This window comes from Melitaea cinxia, chromosome 10 (genome assembly GCF_905220565.1).
Source record: "Melitaea cinxia chromosome 10, ilMelCinx1.1, whole genome shotgun sequence".
In the NCBI taxonomy this organism is placed as follows: domain Eukaryota; kingdom Metazoa; phylum Arthropoda; class Insecta; order Lepidoptera; family Nymphalidae; genus Melitaea; species Melitaea cinxia.
In genome coordinates, this window is record NC_059403.1 from 6622865 (window position 1) to 6639893 (window position 17029).

General features: G+C 34.4%; 1 protein-coding gene across 1 annotated transcript; it reads left to right on the top strand.

Annotated features, from left to right (window-relative positions):
• Positions 1 to 226: 226 nt before the first annotated feature.
• On the top strand, positions 227 to 10022 carry LOC123657214. Its single transcript, XM_045592791.1, has 3 exons — positions 227 to 477; positions 581 to 2093; positions 9927 to 10022. The coding sequence occupies exons 1-3, from the start codon at positions 227 to 229 to the stop codon at positions 10020 to 10022; spliced, it is 1860 nt and encodes a 619-aa protein (XP_045448747.1).
• Positions 10023 to 17029: the final 7007 nt, after the last annotated feature.

Genomic DNA, 17029 nt, shown 5'->3' on the forward strand with positions numbered 1-17029 from the left:
TACTTTTGGGGGTCGCAGTTACTCGCGTCCGTAGGATGTACCAAGTCAGGTTTTAACCCTCTTTACCCTACACGTGACCCCTGGGTGGTGCAAAACGAGTAACATACATAGGTGGTAGGCTTCGGCCGTGGCTAGTGTGACCACCCATCGAGCAAAGACGCGCCGCCAAGTGACGCGTCTTGCGACACGACTTGTCGTGCCGTGAGGCGTCTCGCGTTCCGGAACGATGCTCGTAATAGCCAATCATAGGGGTATGGGTATGTACAGTTGCGCTGCGTCTAGTGACAGGATCCTGATCTGCGTAGTCACTGCGCCGGACGTCTCGACCTGGAGGGTAGCGGGATCCGAAGCACGGTGCACCGCTGGCCGACCGCAGGCAGTAGGGGGCCCAACTAGTAGGTTCGTCACCTATGAAAGGCTGCGCCGCCACCTAGCGAAAAATCCAGGGATGGCTTCCATCGTGCCGGTTGGCGACCGGTGAGAGGACCCGATGGCGATTTCCTGGGGGGTTCGGGCGTCCCCGCAGTCTCCAGTCGAGTTTTCTTTAGTGTGGTTTCTGCAAAAATCGTGGAGTCTATAGACGCAGCGCCTCGTACAACTGCCATTTCCCCTCCTATTCACCCCTTGACCACAATGAAGAACAAAAAAAAAGTAAGGTTAAACAGCGGCTGCACCTCCTCTCTCTCAAAGTGCACCTCACCAACATACGAGGATTGCACTCAAATCTCGTTGCAGTCCACCACCACCTGGAGACTGAGAGGCCGCATTTACTTTTTCTTACGGAGACGCAAATTGGTAGCACGGCAGATGTAACGTACCTGCAGTACCCTGGGTATTCGCTCGAACATAATTTTAAATCTCACGCTGGAGTCTGTATGTTTGCTCGTGATGATGTTTGCTGCCGGCGTCTACGTAACTTAGAGATACCTAACCTTTCCATCATGTGGTGTTTATTGGATACGGGCATGGAGCAGATTGTGTATGCCTGTACCTATCGGTCGCACAGTGGTGATCGGGAGACGACTCGGATGTTCGACTATCTCAGTGAGACGGCTGACTTGGTCCAACGTCGGTATCCAGCTGCCCAAATGGTATTTCTGGGGGATTTTAACGCTCACCACCAGGACTGGCTGTTCCCATACCAGAATACCGACCACGCCGGGAGAGAGGCGCTCAAATTTGCTCTGTCGCTAGATCTTACCCAGCTAGTCCAAGAAGCAACACGAGTACCCGACGTTGACGACCATACACCTAATTGTTTGGACCTTCTGTTGACAACTGACCCAGACCAGTCCTCGGTATCAGTTGCAGCTCCCCTGGGAACATCTGATCACTGTGTGGTAAAGTCAGTATTTAACTTTCACCCTCTGGATACAGGTCCTACCGGAACCAGACGTGTGTGGCGATATAAGTCGGCAGATTGGGATGAGATGCGACACTTTTTTGCATCCTACCCTTGGCGGCGGACTTGCTTCTCTTCCAGTGATCCGTCGAGTTGCAAACAAGAAATATCGGAAGTGATACGTCAGGGGATGGAGTACTTCATTCCATTTGCTGATGTATCACTAGATGGCAAGATCCCTAGGTGGTATAATGCAGAATGTGCCGAAGCTGCAGCCCGTAAGGACTCAGCGTTTGCAGCGTGGGCTGAAGCCCGTACCCTTAAATCTCCGGACATAACTACGAGGAAGAGAGCGTTCAACTCGGCTGCCAAGTCCTACAAAAGGGTTCTTAAAAAAGCTCGTTTCAACCGTATTAAACGCATCGGAGCCCAACTAGCTTCCCATCCGCGCGGTAGTAGAGCATTTTGGTCACTCTCTAAGTCGGTTGAAATGAGTTTCTGCCGTCCCTCGCTGCCTCCTCTGCTTAAACCAGATGGATCGCTGGCCTTTACTGCGACAGACAAGGCTAACCTTTTAGCGAATCTGTTTGCAGAAAATTCGCTCCTTGATGCAGGTAGTGCCTCAACGCCCAGACATCCACCTTGCGACTCTGTTATGTCAGAACTACGCATTCGCCAAACTGAGGTTTTGAAAGTACTCCGTAACTTGGATGTGAATAAGGCTAGTGGCCCTGACGGGATACCAGCAAGAGTACTTAAACACTGTGCTCCTGAGTTGTCTCCTATTCTCACGCGCTTGTACCGCCTCTCTCTAAAATCCGCTTAAGTCCCTAAAGCATGGAAGATTGCCAACGTACAACCTGTACCTAAAAAAGGTAGTCGTGCCGACCCGGCTAACTATAGACCTATCGCGATCACCTCCATACTGTGTAAAAGTTTGGAGCGTATACTGAATGAAAAGCTCCTAGCATACCTCGAGTTGAATGACCTCCTGTCGGACCAGCAATACGGTTTCCGCCGTAACAGGTCCACGGGGGATCTTTTAGTGTACGCCTCGCACATCTGGTGCGAAGCCTTGGACAAGCACGGAGAAGCGCTAGCTGTCTCACTTGATGTATCGAAGGCATTTGACCGGGTCTGGCATGAGAGCCTATTGAGCAAGCTTTCAGCAAGCTTCATAAGCAAGCTTCATAACATGATTAATATCATGTTTATGAAAACTCCTTCGCAAATAATGCAATATTTTAGAACAATTTTTTTTTTAGTATAAAAAAGGTTATAGTGTTACCTTTAAAGATAGACATATTATGCTGTCGTGGCCGTTTTTTAGAACTTTTAAAAGGGAACAATTCTGTCATACATAATTTTTGCGAAACCTTAACTGTTTCCGCAGCGCACGCAGCGGACGCTCTTAAAAAGAAAAAAGAACCCTCGATTTTGAAACATTCTTCATTGGATCCGATCCTATTGGGCTTAGCGTGATGATATATAGCCTATAACCTTCCTCGATAAATAAGCTATCTAATATTAAAATAATTTTTCAAATCAGACTAGTATTTTCTGAGATTAGCGCGTTCGAACAAACAAACAAACTCTTCAGCTTTATTATATTAGTATGGGTGACCGAGCTTAGCTCGGTATTTTTAGTAAATCGTGAAGGATTTAGTAGAAGAGAGTGTTAAAATGATTCGCTGCCGGTTTGGATTGTCTTATTTAACCGACTTCAAAAAAGGAAGAGGTTACTCAATTCGACCACATATTATATATATATATATATATATATTAATGTATGTTCGGGGATAACTTCTTTGTTTATGAACCGATTTTGATAATACTTTTTTGTTGAAAAGGAGATATCCCTGGTGTAGTACCATGATAAGGAAACCAGAATTTGATAATGGGATCCCAGAGAAATCGAGCGAAACTCTCGAAAATCCGCATAACTTTTTACTGGGTGTACCGATTTTGATGATTTTCAACTTAATCGAAAGCCGATGTTTATCATGTGATCACATTTCATCGAGATCTGATTAAAACTTTCGGAGTAATCTTTGATAGTGCGTATTTTGTGACTATTTTTTCGTATACCTACGTTGTATTACTTGTCGATATAATTGAAGTCGGTTTTTTTTCGTTCGTCTGCAAACACAATTATAAATAATGAATTAACGCACGATGTGTAACAAAGGTAATGTATAAAATAAAATAAAAATAACGGTAAATCAAAAATTGATAAAAAATACAAAATTACAAGTTTGAGAGTAATTGCTTCTCAAAAAGTGATAGGCGTTCCAACAAATCGTGTTTTTTTTTTTTTAATCATATTTAAATACGAATTACATATTTATAAAATATGAATAATATTTTTTTACCGACATTAACAAAAATATAAATTAATATAAAAAATAAATAGGTATTAAAAAATAATAATGATAAAATATGAATACTATTTTTCGATTTTACTGACATAATAATAAAAAATAACGAGTGCAATTGGAAAAAAATATATTGATCAGGGGATCATGGGGATTTGAACCATGATCTTCTCGGTTGATCCCGACCGGCCGTTTTTCCAACGAGCTATTAGAACTTTATTGACAGTTGCGAAATTTACCTTCGTATTCTGACGATATTGTAGCTATTTTTTCACTCCCTAAAACACGACATTTTCTAAAAATGAATCCTAGCTAGATATACTAAATTTTATGAAAATCGTTGGAGCGGATTCCGAGATTCAATTCAATATACAAGAATTTCTCGTTTATATTAGTATAGATAAAGTAGCAAATCACCGAATTTGATTCAAAGTGAACGATACCAGAAAAGAGATTTACTAATCTTTATTTCAGTAACCAATAATGAGAATATATGTAATAATGCTCACCAAATAAGAATAATATGTAACGTAAGCTATTTCTTCCCAGATAATTCCAAGAAATATACGATAGTCATGATGAACTGAATGAGCAAATATTGACAAAGCGTAACAACAAATCGATACGTAGTTGTCAAAGTCAACCATAACAAACACGTTATGGAGAAAAATTATCAGTCGAATGAAAATTGTATTTGCCACCATTATTCATCTCTATAGAATAAGGTTGTCACTTACTGTTTATTTGAATGCATATTTTTAAATACGTTATCTGTACAAAGAAATAAAATGGAGTGTCTCTTTGTAATATTAAAATAATCACTTTTTACTAAGCGCATATGTATGTTATACATGGTACGTACACCTAAATAATATTTTTACATTTTTTGTCTGTCTGTCTGTTTGTTTGTTCCGGCTGAAACGGCTAGGCCAATTTTGACGGGACTTTCACTGGCAGACAGCTAATATAATAAGGAGTAACTTAGGCTTTTTTTTAGAAATTTATTGAATTTTATAACTCTGCGAACTGAAAACCTTTTTTGTTAAATTCCACGTGGTTGAAATTGTGAGCACAGCTGGTATGGTATAAAAAAGTTTTGAAAGAAATAAGTACTTAATATAACTAAGGTAGGGCACGGCAGAAAATTTTCTGCTCAAAATATAGATCATCTCGACTCGGAAAGAACTTCAACCTTACAGAAGATCACAGCTAAATAATATTCCTTTTAAGCAGTGTTATGTTCTTGCCGTGAATAAGGTGACCAGAACTCTTGGGGGATTGGTGTTTGGGTCGGCAACAAGCTTGCAATGCTTCCGATGTGTCAGGCGTCTATAGGCTACGATAATCGCTTATCATTGCTATCGCTTGTTTGCTGACCTAGTTATATAAAAAAAGGCACAAATATATTACTGGTTAAAGAAATGTGAGCGAAAGATACCATAGGTTACTATACAAAACGTATAGTTAGCTGAGTTAGGCTGATTTTCTATTGTAATCAATAATCTACCGACAGTATAAGTGCGCTAAGATATTTCACAACGTGACATTCCATTTTTAAATTTTACCAGAATTCTTTGTTTCTGGGTATATCTTATTAATATTATAAACGCAAAAGTTTGTATGTATGGATGTATGGACCCCCTCTCTTCCAGTGGGTTTCGTAAGAGGCGACTAAGGGATAACACAGTTCTACTATCACTTTGGAACTTAAAAAGCCGACTGATGGCGGGATAACCATCCAACTGCTGGCTTAGAAATACACAGGCCGAAGACGAGCAGCAGTGTCTTCGGTGTGACAAAGCCAGCCCTGCGGTCACTGCGGTTGCGTGGATGGATTGCATGGAGTGCGATAGGATGAAGTGATGATGGAACTTAAATAAGAACAGTTTTTATGTTTTTACAAATCACTGAAATTCTACGAATCTTTATCAAACACTAAATCTTTATCTTTTTGTGGAATTTACAAGAGGTTTCGTTTATGCTTAAAAAATTAATAACAAGTAAGTCTATTTAAAACTTAATTTTTAAATCTACAACTTCTTTTTCTTGGACAAATTCTTATGCACTTTGAGCACAAGTAGGTAAACATTTACATGTTTTCTATTATAAATAAATAAATAAATGCCTCGTAAGAATCGCCCACATTTACTCCTGTGCCGGGTCCCGGGTCCGAAATCACACACAATACATAAGTCAAACCCCCAAACCTCCGCTGACATCATCAGTATGGCCAATGCAAATGTTTGTCTTGTGCGGGGATGGAACCGCAACCGTCAGGCCAACAGTCACAATCCAGAACAGTTAGCGCAATGGGCCCAACCATTGCGCGAACTCGTCGTTATTATCATACTTATAATATCATTTATTATTTATATAATTATAAAGAGGAAAGATTTTTAATACTTAAAAATCTTTGTATTTTGAACCTAAATTTTATTGTCGCTACATCTATTATTATAGTACAAATGTATTATTCATGTTGAAATATAAATACTAATTAATCATGTTTAAATTATTTATTTTATTTCATCTATTTATTATATTCTGAAAATTAAACATTCAAAACTAAATTCACAGCCAACCCTATTTTAAAAATCCCCGAAAATCACACGCGGTGCCGTGTCGCACATCCACAAACATTATTCACCTAAAAAAGGGGAGAAAAGACGCGAATCGTTGGAATTACAAATAGTGGACCGTTTCGAGGTAATTTGTGAGCGTGAATCGGCACATCACGTGTTGCTGGTCTACAGCGTGTTAGGAAGACGTTTAACACTTGAAAATTTTTGATTGAGCGTTTGTAAATCGGTCGTTTCTTATTTTCGTGAATGTTTATTCCAATAATTATGTACCCAAAATCTATTTTAGTAATTACATCGAAGATTTTTGATTGTTAAAAAAATTGTATGCCTTGAAGTTGTGGTATATAAAACTATATACACGCAGTTCATCAAGTAGAGGAGGCGAACAACTTTTCGATGTATGAGTTATAAGTATAAAGTATTTTATAGTAAATAAGTATTGTATTATAAGTATTATAGGTTATAAAAAAAAAGATATTTCGAAATTAATGAAAGTCTTAATATAGGTGTTTAAAGGTATATTAGTTTACTACGACTAATGACAAGAATAACTTACATACATACGTACATAGATATAATCACGCCTCTTTCCCGTAATAGAATAACTAGCGTATATAAAAATACCTATTATATATACTATAAATTAATAATTAAAATGATATCTAGAATAGAATATGCTTAGACTCAGTAGACTGACGAATACCAAGTAAACGCACGAAAAGCAGTGGTTATCGTTAAATATATAAATATCCACCCAACACCCACGTGGGGATCTAGAGTAAAATAAATAATATACAATAAAAAATACGCAACACGGAACCGCGACGCAGTAATCAAAACGAATGACATGCGTGTAGCGAGGATAACGTCGGGATTACCACCTCAGATTACACTGATGGCCAAAATAATTACCTTTGTATGTATCTGATAACGTGAACTGAGAGCATCAGTGAAAGATAGCACGTACCTACTTGATTTTAAATGAAGGCTTAAAATTCGAGCGATTCGTCTTATTAGACGTCAGTAATTTCTGAAAAGGTATACGTAACATATACTCAGAGATCAATTCGGGTGATTGGAAAGTAACGTAATTTCATTATAAAATTTCACATTTAAATTTTGGAATTTCATTTAATCATAAGTATGCTGGTTATAATTTTACGAGAAAATCTAACTAAAAAAAAAAAGAGTTCTGTACTACCTTACCCTATTAGGTGTTATATATTTATTACGCCCTAGCTAACAACGTCATAAAATACGGTTTCCTTTATGGTTGTAGTATTTTGTTACTTAAAATTTGTCATCAAATTGGTTCTAAAATGCAATGTGGCAGACAGACAGTGATATCTTAACAATAGGTTTCCGTTTACACTTCTTCGTGCAAAACTCTTTAAAGAAACGAGACTAGACAGCAAGATTATTGAATAAAAAATATATATTAAATCTTCAAAAATTAAAATATTCAATACAGGTAATCTTTGATATAATTTTTTTTTTAATTAAATCACACGAAAATGTTTAGACACATGAACATGTCTCAAATAAAAATCGTAATATGTACAACTTAGCACGCTAGCCCGGGCTTCATCCTAATATCAAGGATTTTAATCCTCATCTTTTATCCAAGGAGATATCACAGCTGTAAATATCAATCACTACAATATTGCGAACAATTCTAAAACCCGTACAAAGCGATATAGCCTCCTGAAAAAAAAAGATATCTCAACTCCGTGAGTAAAAACAAATATACACAGAATGCTGATACATTAGTATGGCAAGCGGTGTAGCACAGGTGTTTCCGACCGTTTTTATTCGCTTTGTTCCTCTGTTTATTATGAACGATGCCAATGTTTATTCTTGCCTTACTTACCTTATTGCATTGCTTAGGAATGAATGTGTGTGAATTATACCTGTTAATAAATCGGTTTTCCTGTAATGTAACTTAATATGTTACATTTTTGTTAATGTCGGATAATTATACTATGGAATTTGATTAGTGGAAACTTGATTAGTTTACGTGTTATCTTTTAATTGATTTTGTATTATTGTACTGTTTCTAATATAAATTATAAAAAAATAAATATTTAAAACAAAAAACCCGATTTCGATAAATAACTCAACAGAATTTAATATATTCATAATATAATTAAAATATACTTTAACTTATTGCTCGTGTGGACAAAAAAGTTCGACAAAACACTGATTCTATTACAAATCGAACATTAACCAAACCTAAGTAAACTACTATAAATTGAATTTATTTGGGTTATTAGTTTGCTTCCGCCTGCAATTATTTGAAATATTTAATTATATTATTTATAAATTAAATTATTTGTAGTTTATGAAAGTATCAAACGGAATACTCGTATAGGTAATACACGGTGCACAGAACACATTTCACACTAAATTGTAAAGCTTGTTTTTTTTCCTTTTTAGTGGTTATTTGTCGCAGTCGAAGTTTTGTTTTTAATAATCAATTTAAACTTTTTGGATTATCATTAATAAATAAGTACCTTTTCGGAACCCACGTATCTTTTCTAAGCAAAGCAATGGGGAGAAATTGATTTTTCAAAATAATTTTTGCATGTACCATTTTCAACTGTTCTTTTTATGACCGTTTACCGTACTGCAGTAGGCAATGTGGTTTTATTCAGCGTTTCCGGTATCGATTCCCATTCGAGGCAGATATATTTCATCATCATATATCATATATCATTATATTTGTACAAATATTAGATACAAACATTTAGAAAACCTACGTAGGTTATATATTGTTGTTGGTCTTAATGCCATGCTTTGGAGAGCACAACAAATCCTGATTGTTGTTACTATAGACATGTAATAGAGATCGTTATTCATGAGAACTTGGGAAGGCCTATGTCCAGCAGTAGACTGCGATAGGCTGAAGTGATGATGATGATAATGATTCATGGGAATAAAATAATTGTGTTTGCTCGCAAATGAAAAAAATAACCGACTTCAATTACATCGACAAGTAATACAACGTAGATCGACGAAAAAATAGTCAAGCAACTACGCGTTATCAAAGATTACTCAAAAAGTAATTATCAGATCTCGATAAAATTTATATGTTACCACATGATAAACATCGGCTTTCGATTAAATGAAAAATTATTAAAATCGGTATACCCAGTAAAAAGTAATTGCGGATTTTCGCGAGTTTCCCTCGATTTCTCTGGGATCCCATCATCAGATCCTAGTTTTCTTATCACGAAACTAAACTAGGGATATCCCCTTTCCAACAAAAAAAGAATTATCAAAATCAGTACATCCAGTAGAAAGTTATGCAGTATAATACAACGTAGGTCGACGAAAAAAGCGTCAAGTAAAAACGCATTATTAGATATAACTCGAAAAGCAGTTGTTAGATCTCAAATAAATTTAAATGGGACCAATTGACACACACCACCTTTCGATTAAAACAAAATTTGTCGAAATCGGTCCATACGGTCAAAAGTTCTGATGTAACATACATAAAAAAAAAAAAAATACAGTCGAATTGAGAACCTCCTCCTTTTTTGGAAGTTGGTTAATTATTTACTAGCATACAGTGAAACGTGAACATTGTGTTTTAAGCTCTTTTTCTCAATAGTGATACTTCAACAGGCCGGATCAAACAATTTAAGTGATATTAAGGAAATGACGACTGGAAGAGTTGATAGTTTACGTATTGATAATTACTCAGGCTCATTCGATCCCTGAACGATTGAAACGAAATGCAACTAAGGACAAAGCAATAACGAAGCAATTGAAACTGCTACAATTTTACTTTAATTACAGTTGATAAATCAATCAATTGTCAATTGACATTCATCGTCTCTGGAGCGCTTTACAGCAGATCTTTGTTACTTTCTATACAAGTAAAATACTTCAAGATTAAATTTTTTAAGCCAATCTTTAAAGTATTTAAAACAATGCTGGTGTAGCCATTGTATTCAGTAGCAAAAAAAATTAAAGAAACAAATTACACTATATAATAATATAACACTCATGTAACATAATTCTTAATTTTAGTTAATGTGTGTTCTACTTTAATTTTGGTGCTATCGCTGTTGAAAAAGTCGAGCGATATTTTGGATGTAAAAATTCACGTTATAAGCCAGCGCGATGACGGTCCGGGATTTGTCGTAATCCCGGGACAATCCTGGCGTCCCGGGATAGTGGTGAATTTGAACAGGATAAGGCCTTACACCTCGGCCGGCAATTTATTTTACGTGTCTCATGTGCTGAATACCTAATTGAAGTGTTCTCGTTGTTTTTTGTTATTAGATAAAAATAAAAGATTACGGTTTGTGATATTTTTCAAACTCATTTAAATTTAATTACGCCTGTCTTTTATATGTTAATTGCACTGAATTTATACGAGTACACTGTTTGTATAAATACTTGACATAGTTATATTTAAAAGAATATTAGACAGAAATTTAATTTCATATAAAGGACCAGATGTCAATGCTACAATACTTTTTTTAACTTTTAATTAAAGAAACATAATTATATATAGTAAAATCTATATATAATAAACATAAATATAGTAAATATATAGTAAAAATCAATCACTTTGATTAAAAACAATTCGAAAGTAATTAAATTAATTAGCCTTACTAAATAACAATTAAGCACAATTAATAAGGAAATATCCTAGTAGAAGCGGAACGAATTTGGTATCTGTAAAGACATACATGATATACGTAACACTAAAACGAATCGTGCCATTTCCATTAAAACTAAAAAACCTAGAAAAACTAGAACTTATAACAAATTTTCCGCGCATTCGATGCAACGAATAGCATGAACTTATTTAGGATACTGCCGGGATAGTTGCCGCAGACGAACAAAGCGTCATTGCCACCGGTTAATTGTTAAAAACTTTTAATTGGCCGCAAGTTTCTGTTTTGAGTCGCATTCGGAGCTACGTGAACGGCGAATAACTTTATTTAATGAAAGTTTATATTCACGATTACTTCTACGATATTTAGTCGCACGCTTTAATTGGCGCCGTTGATGTTTTGATTTTTTATTCTGCCTGTAACATCCCACTGCTAGGCATAAAACTCTTTTGAGCTTAATCCAGCTTAATCCAAATCGCTACTCCACTTGGGGTTGGCGGATTTATTCCCTATGAGAAACAATCACTATCAGATAGATATCTATGGTAACAAATCTCTGGGACACGGTGAGAAGACTAACGAGAACAGACATCCAGACCAGAGACAAATGTTTGTATAATATCTACAATTATCTATCCCAAATCGAACCTTCGTCCGCCGGTGTTAGGCGCCACGCACGCACACGCACTTCTACAACTGATCGTTGTCAACACCACTCATTGTACACTTGTAAAATTCTTTAAATCTTTTGTAGATAAATTAAAATATTTTATTTCATGGTTATCAGATAGTTAATGACTCACATTTTTAGTTATATTTATTGTTTAAATGTTATTACTATTGTATATGTGTATATATATAAAATTCAAACAAATATTACTTGGTACTGGTATTACAAATAGCGCAATTTATTTCATGAGTACCCTTACTTTTTCGAATATTTTTCAGGTATCTTCAAAAAAAGCAGTGCTACGCTTGTGTGCTCACCGTACTCATTCTTCTGAACTAAGTCTAAGGAGAAGACTCCTTAATCCTTAGCCCACAAACGAGACACAGACTTAGTATTTAGTTTTTCTTATAGAAATCCGCTCGTGTGATGTAAGTCGAGTCATATAAGTCGATTTATACACTTTCTGTGGTTTTAGTGTCGGCGTTATCAGAAAAAAATAACATTTTTTTTGGTTTAATTCACGTTCTATCTTCTATAATGGAAATAATTTGTTTGCAAAGTAATATAAATCTCTTGAAAAATTCATGAATATAGATATTTATTTGCCAAGTTGTCGGTAATGAATCACTGAAAGTATTAAGCATTATTTGTCGTCCTTTGTAATTTAAGTGCTATTGTATTGAATTTTGCTATTAATTTTCAGTACATTTTTCGTGAATATTCTTCTGAATCTAAAACTTTCGTAAAGGTAAAATTCACGTAAATTATGTGATTAGGCGAGTAATAACAAAAAAAAAAGTATAAAGGATAATATATATTTTTATCTTTTGTTTGAGTAACATTCCAACTTTTACAAAGTAAGTTAGAAGCGCAAACTGATTTAACTGTACAAGTATCATTTATCACATAATTTAGGCACTTAATAACTGTGAAAAAAGATACATCACAATTTTTTTTCGTAAACTACTTTCAAAATTTAATTTTCATCAAAAAACTAAAATGAATCTAGTGCATTTAGTTTAGTTCACGAGCAATAATTTTAAGAAACCTTGTTTTTGCTCTTGGCACAGGAAGTGCAGAATTATTTAAAGACTTACAGCCAAAGTGATCAAAATTTATCGTTTCAAATTTCTTGTTCATTAAAAAACCATAAATATTTCAATATCGCTCATCCAATAGCCACCATTGCAAAAATTCGCACTCTCCATGAAATTCTCCGCCATAAAACCAACGGTATAAAGGTTAAAATTCCTACAACGATTTAAATTAAGTCGGTAGGTGATAACTTTAACCAAGTCGTTAGTTACTAACGGGCTGGTAACCAGAGGAGACAGATTCAACTTGATTTTATTCAGTTTTACTCTTAAAGAATTATTATAAGGACTTGCTAAGTTAAAAAGTAGTCTTTACACAATTGTCAAAAAAAAAACAGTACAATAATATTTTTCAGTACAATAGCTAAAAATAAGTTCACTGCCACGTGGGTATAATAGTTAGTATTGAGTACTTAAATCGAAATATTATGGAGCACGTTATGCTCTCGGTCCTAATTGTTATCATTGACACCGGGTAGCGATCGTTACTCGTAGTAGCAAATATTTATATCCGCCAATACGCCGATGACAGACTTTGTTCTGTATTGCGAAATATAAAACGGGTTAAGTTTAAAAATCTGAATTAAAAAAAAACTTTCGAAACTCTCTTGATTTATCACAATGATAATAATAATAATATTCTTTATTGCACACCATTAAAAGATACAAACAAAAGTAGTGCAATTAGAGAAAGATGTACAAAGGCGTCATACCATAAGAACTTTCGTAAATTATAAAAAAAATATTATAAAGAATATCTCAGCTATACACACGAGTAAGTTTCACGGTATTTCAAATAAACTATCAATGATAACAGCTATGGTTACTGATCAGTGAATTTGAATAGCTGTGACGTTAAGTATATGATAGTTTTTTAACCTACTTCAAAAAAGGAGAAAACGGCCGATTTTTGATATGATATTAAAAATGTTTAGAATTCCCTAATGTGTAGGTAGCACAAAAATAAATAAGACCGTCGTTATTCTATATATGAAACAAGAAATAAAACATTCAGAGATAACTTCAGTTAACTCTGACGTAGCTGTCCCGAAGTTCGTAATGTGTAATAAACAAGTTGACGGTGTAAAATATCTCAGTAAACAGTATCCAGCAAGGCCCACCGTAATCTGAATTTATGATGCCTCTGACGACGCGGCGGCAAATGAATACTAAGTTTCCTTTATGAATGGCGCGTGTCGGGAATAAGATGGGAAATCTTTAAAAATTGTCTCAACTTCCCTCTTAGATGTTGATTTATGTATTTTGAGATTATATAATAAATAAAAAGAATAGTGTATATATTTTTTATTTTATTTATTTTTACTTGAGGAAACAAAAAAAAAGTGTACTAGAATAGTTTGCAAGCTGAGGTAATGTGTGTAAATTATGAATTCGTTATAATCTTTTTGTTATAGGTTTTTAGCTAGTTGGAACTTGATTTGGAATTAAAGTATCGAAAAGTAATCCTTGCTTGAAAAATATAATGTCGTTTCATTAAAATTGCTGTAGAATCTACAATGACTCCTGCCCCCGACGTAAAAATAAATGATAAGTGACCTTTATCCCTACCCTTAACTTACAATAACGATTACACTTAAAAATGATAAGTACGTGCAAAAAGATCGAATGTATAAACATTTTTTTCTATGTTGCCACGTTATCTAATCACCTAAGCTGTTAACACCACGTTACATATGAAAAGACGTGAAGCAATTAGGAACAATATACCAATAGACGAACGAAATAGAATTTATAGACATCTACTACGGTTTCGAATTTTGATTCCCTCCAATTTGGCAATGCATCGGGAATTCCGCAACGCCTATCCATTTAAACAAATTGCCAACTACACTATTTGGCTTTATTGGAATACGAAAATAAAATATTAATTAATACGGAAATTGAAATTGTAAAATAAAATATATATTTTTTTATTTATTTTTAAGCAAACCGGAGGACAATGAAAAACTTTTTTTCTTTATTTGTTATTATTTGAAGGATTAATTTATATTCTTTGCAATCACAGTGAATCCTAAATGTAATTATTCATTCATTCATTCATTCATTACAGCCTATACAGTCCACTGCTGGACATAGGCCTCCACAAGTTTACGCCAAAAATAACGTGAACTCATGTGTTTTGCCCATAGTCACCACGCTGGGCATGCGGTAAATGTAATTATATAATTATTTATTTATTTTTTTGGTAATTGTTTTAAGGTTGTCTAGCTGTATATAAATTACTAATCGTTTGGTGATTGTCTATTTTTGGTACATTTTAATTGTTTACGTTGTTCTAAAGCAAGTCATAAAGAACCTACTTTTTATGGACTTATTATTACATACTACGACGACTATATGATTACATAATCACAGCGCAATCTCCATGACATTTTTTTTTCATTCTACTTCTATTAGCAGTTATTAATCCAGATGGATTAAAAGAAATTTAGCTACTGCCTAATACAATTAATGTTTAGGGAACAAATCAACTTTTGTCAATACTGAAAATGATATTGATGACTACGATAATAATTTCAGGAGACTACATATTAGTTAAAAAATATACGCTTAGTACATTTGCAAGTATTTTAGTTCTAATATGTGTTAGAGCTATTTCTTAAAACTAAGTAAAAACTTTGTATAAAATTAAAATATTGAGCCTCGAGTTACTCGTTTTTGTTAACCGTTTTCACACATTCCACATTTCAATTTAAAAAAAATGATGTTTAAAATCAAAACCATTCCCAAATTAACTTTCATCCCTATTGTACACAAATTCCCTGTTTCCATTTCACTTTAAAAAAAGAAAGAAAAAATGAAAGGAATTTGGTAGCCTTCGCGTTAAGAATCAACTCGCTCTCCGGTTTCATAGGATTATGTTAGATAGTTTGGTGTAAGTTACAAGAGTTGGTAGAAAGTTTCGTAAATTTTCATTCATCAAATTATCGTTAGAATAAAAATAATTTATACGTGTCGACTACCATTTTGGTAAATTGTTCACTAAAGTTCTATTAACGTCGATCGATCCTGATCCGATATGCAAAAACTAATATTTACACAAATATTTTTTTTTACTTTGGTCTCTTGTTCTCATATTTCATTCTTAGAAAAAAAACGTAAAGCTGTCGAATGCGGTACTTATCATAAACAGTACAATCTTAGAAGCTTAGATTGATATTATCTTCCCTAACACAGTGGAGCAAAGCGTATAAACATGTACTACAATTACATTCTCACACTTGACTTGTGAGATTAAATTTATTACATTATAATTTAATTTATACAGAAATATATTATCACAAAGGAAACGTTATCGTATGCCAATCTGATGAAATGACCCAATGTCTGAATAGACTGAAACTCAGCAGTAAAAATCTAATGAGGCCTAATGACAAAGATTGTACCCGCGTTTTTACGACGTCTCGAAGCGTCGAAACATCGGAATTTGTGAGAGTAATAAAATTAGGTATTTCGAGTATTTCGTTATGTAAAAGACCAAAATTTTGCGTTGTTTTAATTTAACTTTAGATTTGTATCTTACTTTCATTGATCACATGGCAACAATAGTAAGAATGTAAACGAGAAAAATATATTTCGGCCATGAACTGAACGGAACTGTCCCATTGCTGTGCAAATATCTTCTATCCATGCATAAAAAGGATTGAAGCACTGAGTACCATTGGTATGTGGTTAATTTGAATATGTAAAAAAAATAGAAATAGAACCATTGTAATTTGTGTTGTGGCAGTAATCTTGCTTTCTGCTGTAGAGTTCGATTTCCATTTGCAATGCTCCTGATGTAGCAGGTGTTCATAGGCGACGGTATATATTACCATTAAATAAAGTGTATGCTTTTTTTAATCCTCCCAACTTGGGAGGATAACAATTGTGGTTGCTCGCAAACGAAAAATAGCTAAGCTCATTTACATCCACCAGGCATATAATGTAAGGTCGACGAAAATGTAGTCAAGTAAATACGTATGATTAAAGTTAATTAAAAGAGTACTTATTCAATATCGATTAAATTTAAATAGGACTACATAACAAGCACTACCTACCGACTATCATCGAAATCGGTCTACCTAGTCAAAAGTTATGAGGTAACATACGAATCATAACAACACCAGTTAAATGAAACACATTATTTAAAAAATAAAAACAATTTAATTTCCTTATGATAATTAAATCGTTTTTATTTACAATATTTTATTTTATCACTCTCATAATTTACAATTACATAATTTACGAATACAGAAGTGCAAAGCACTTTTGATATTATTTACCCACCGTTCAAAAACCATACGTTTGTTACGTTAATATCGTAACGATTTT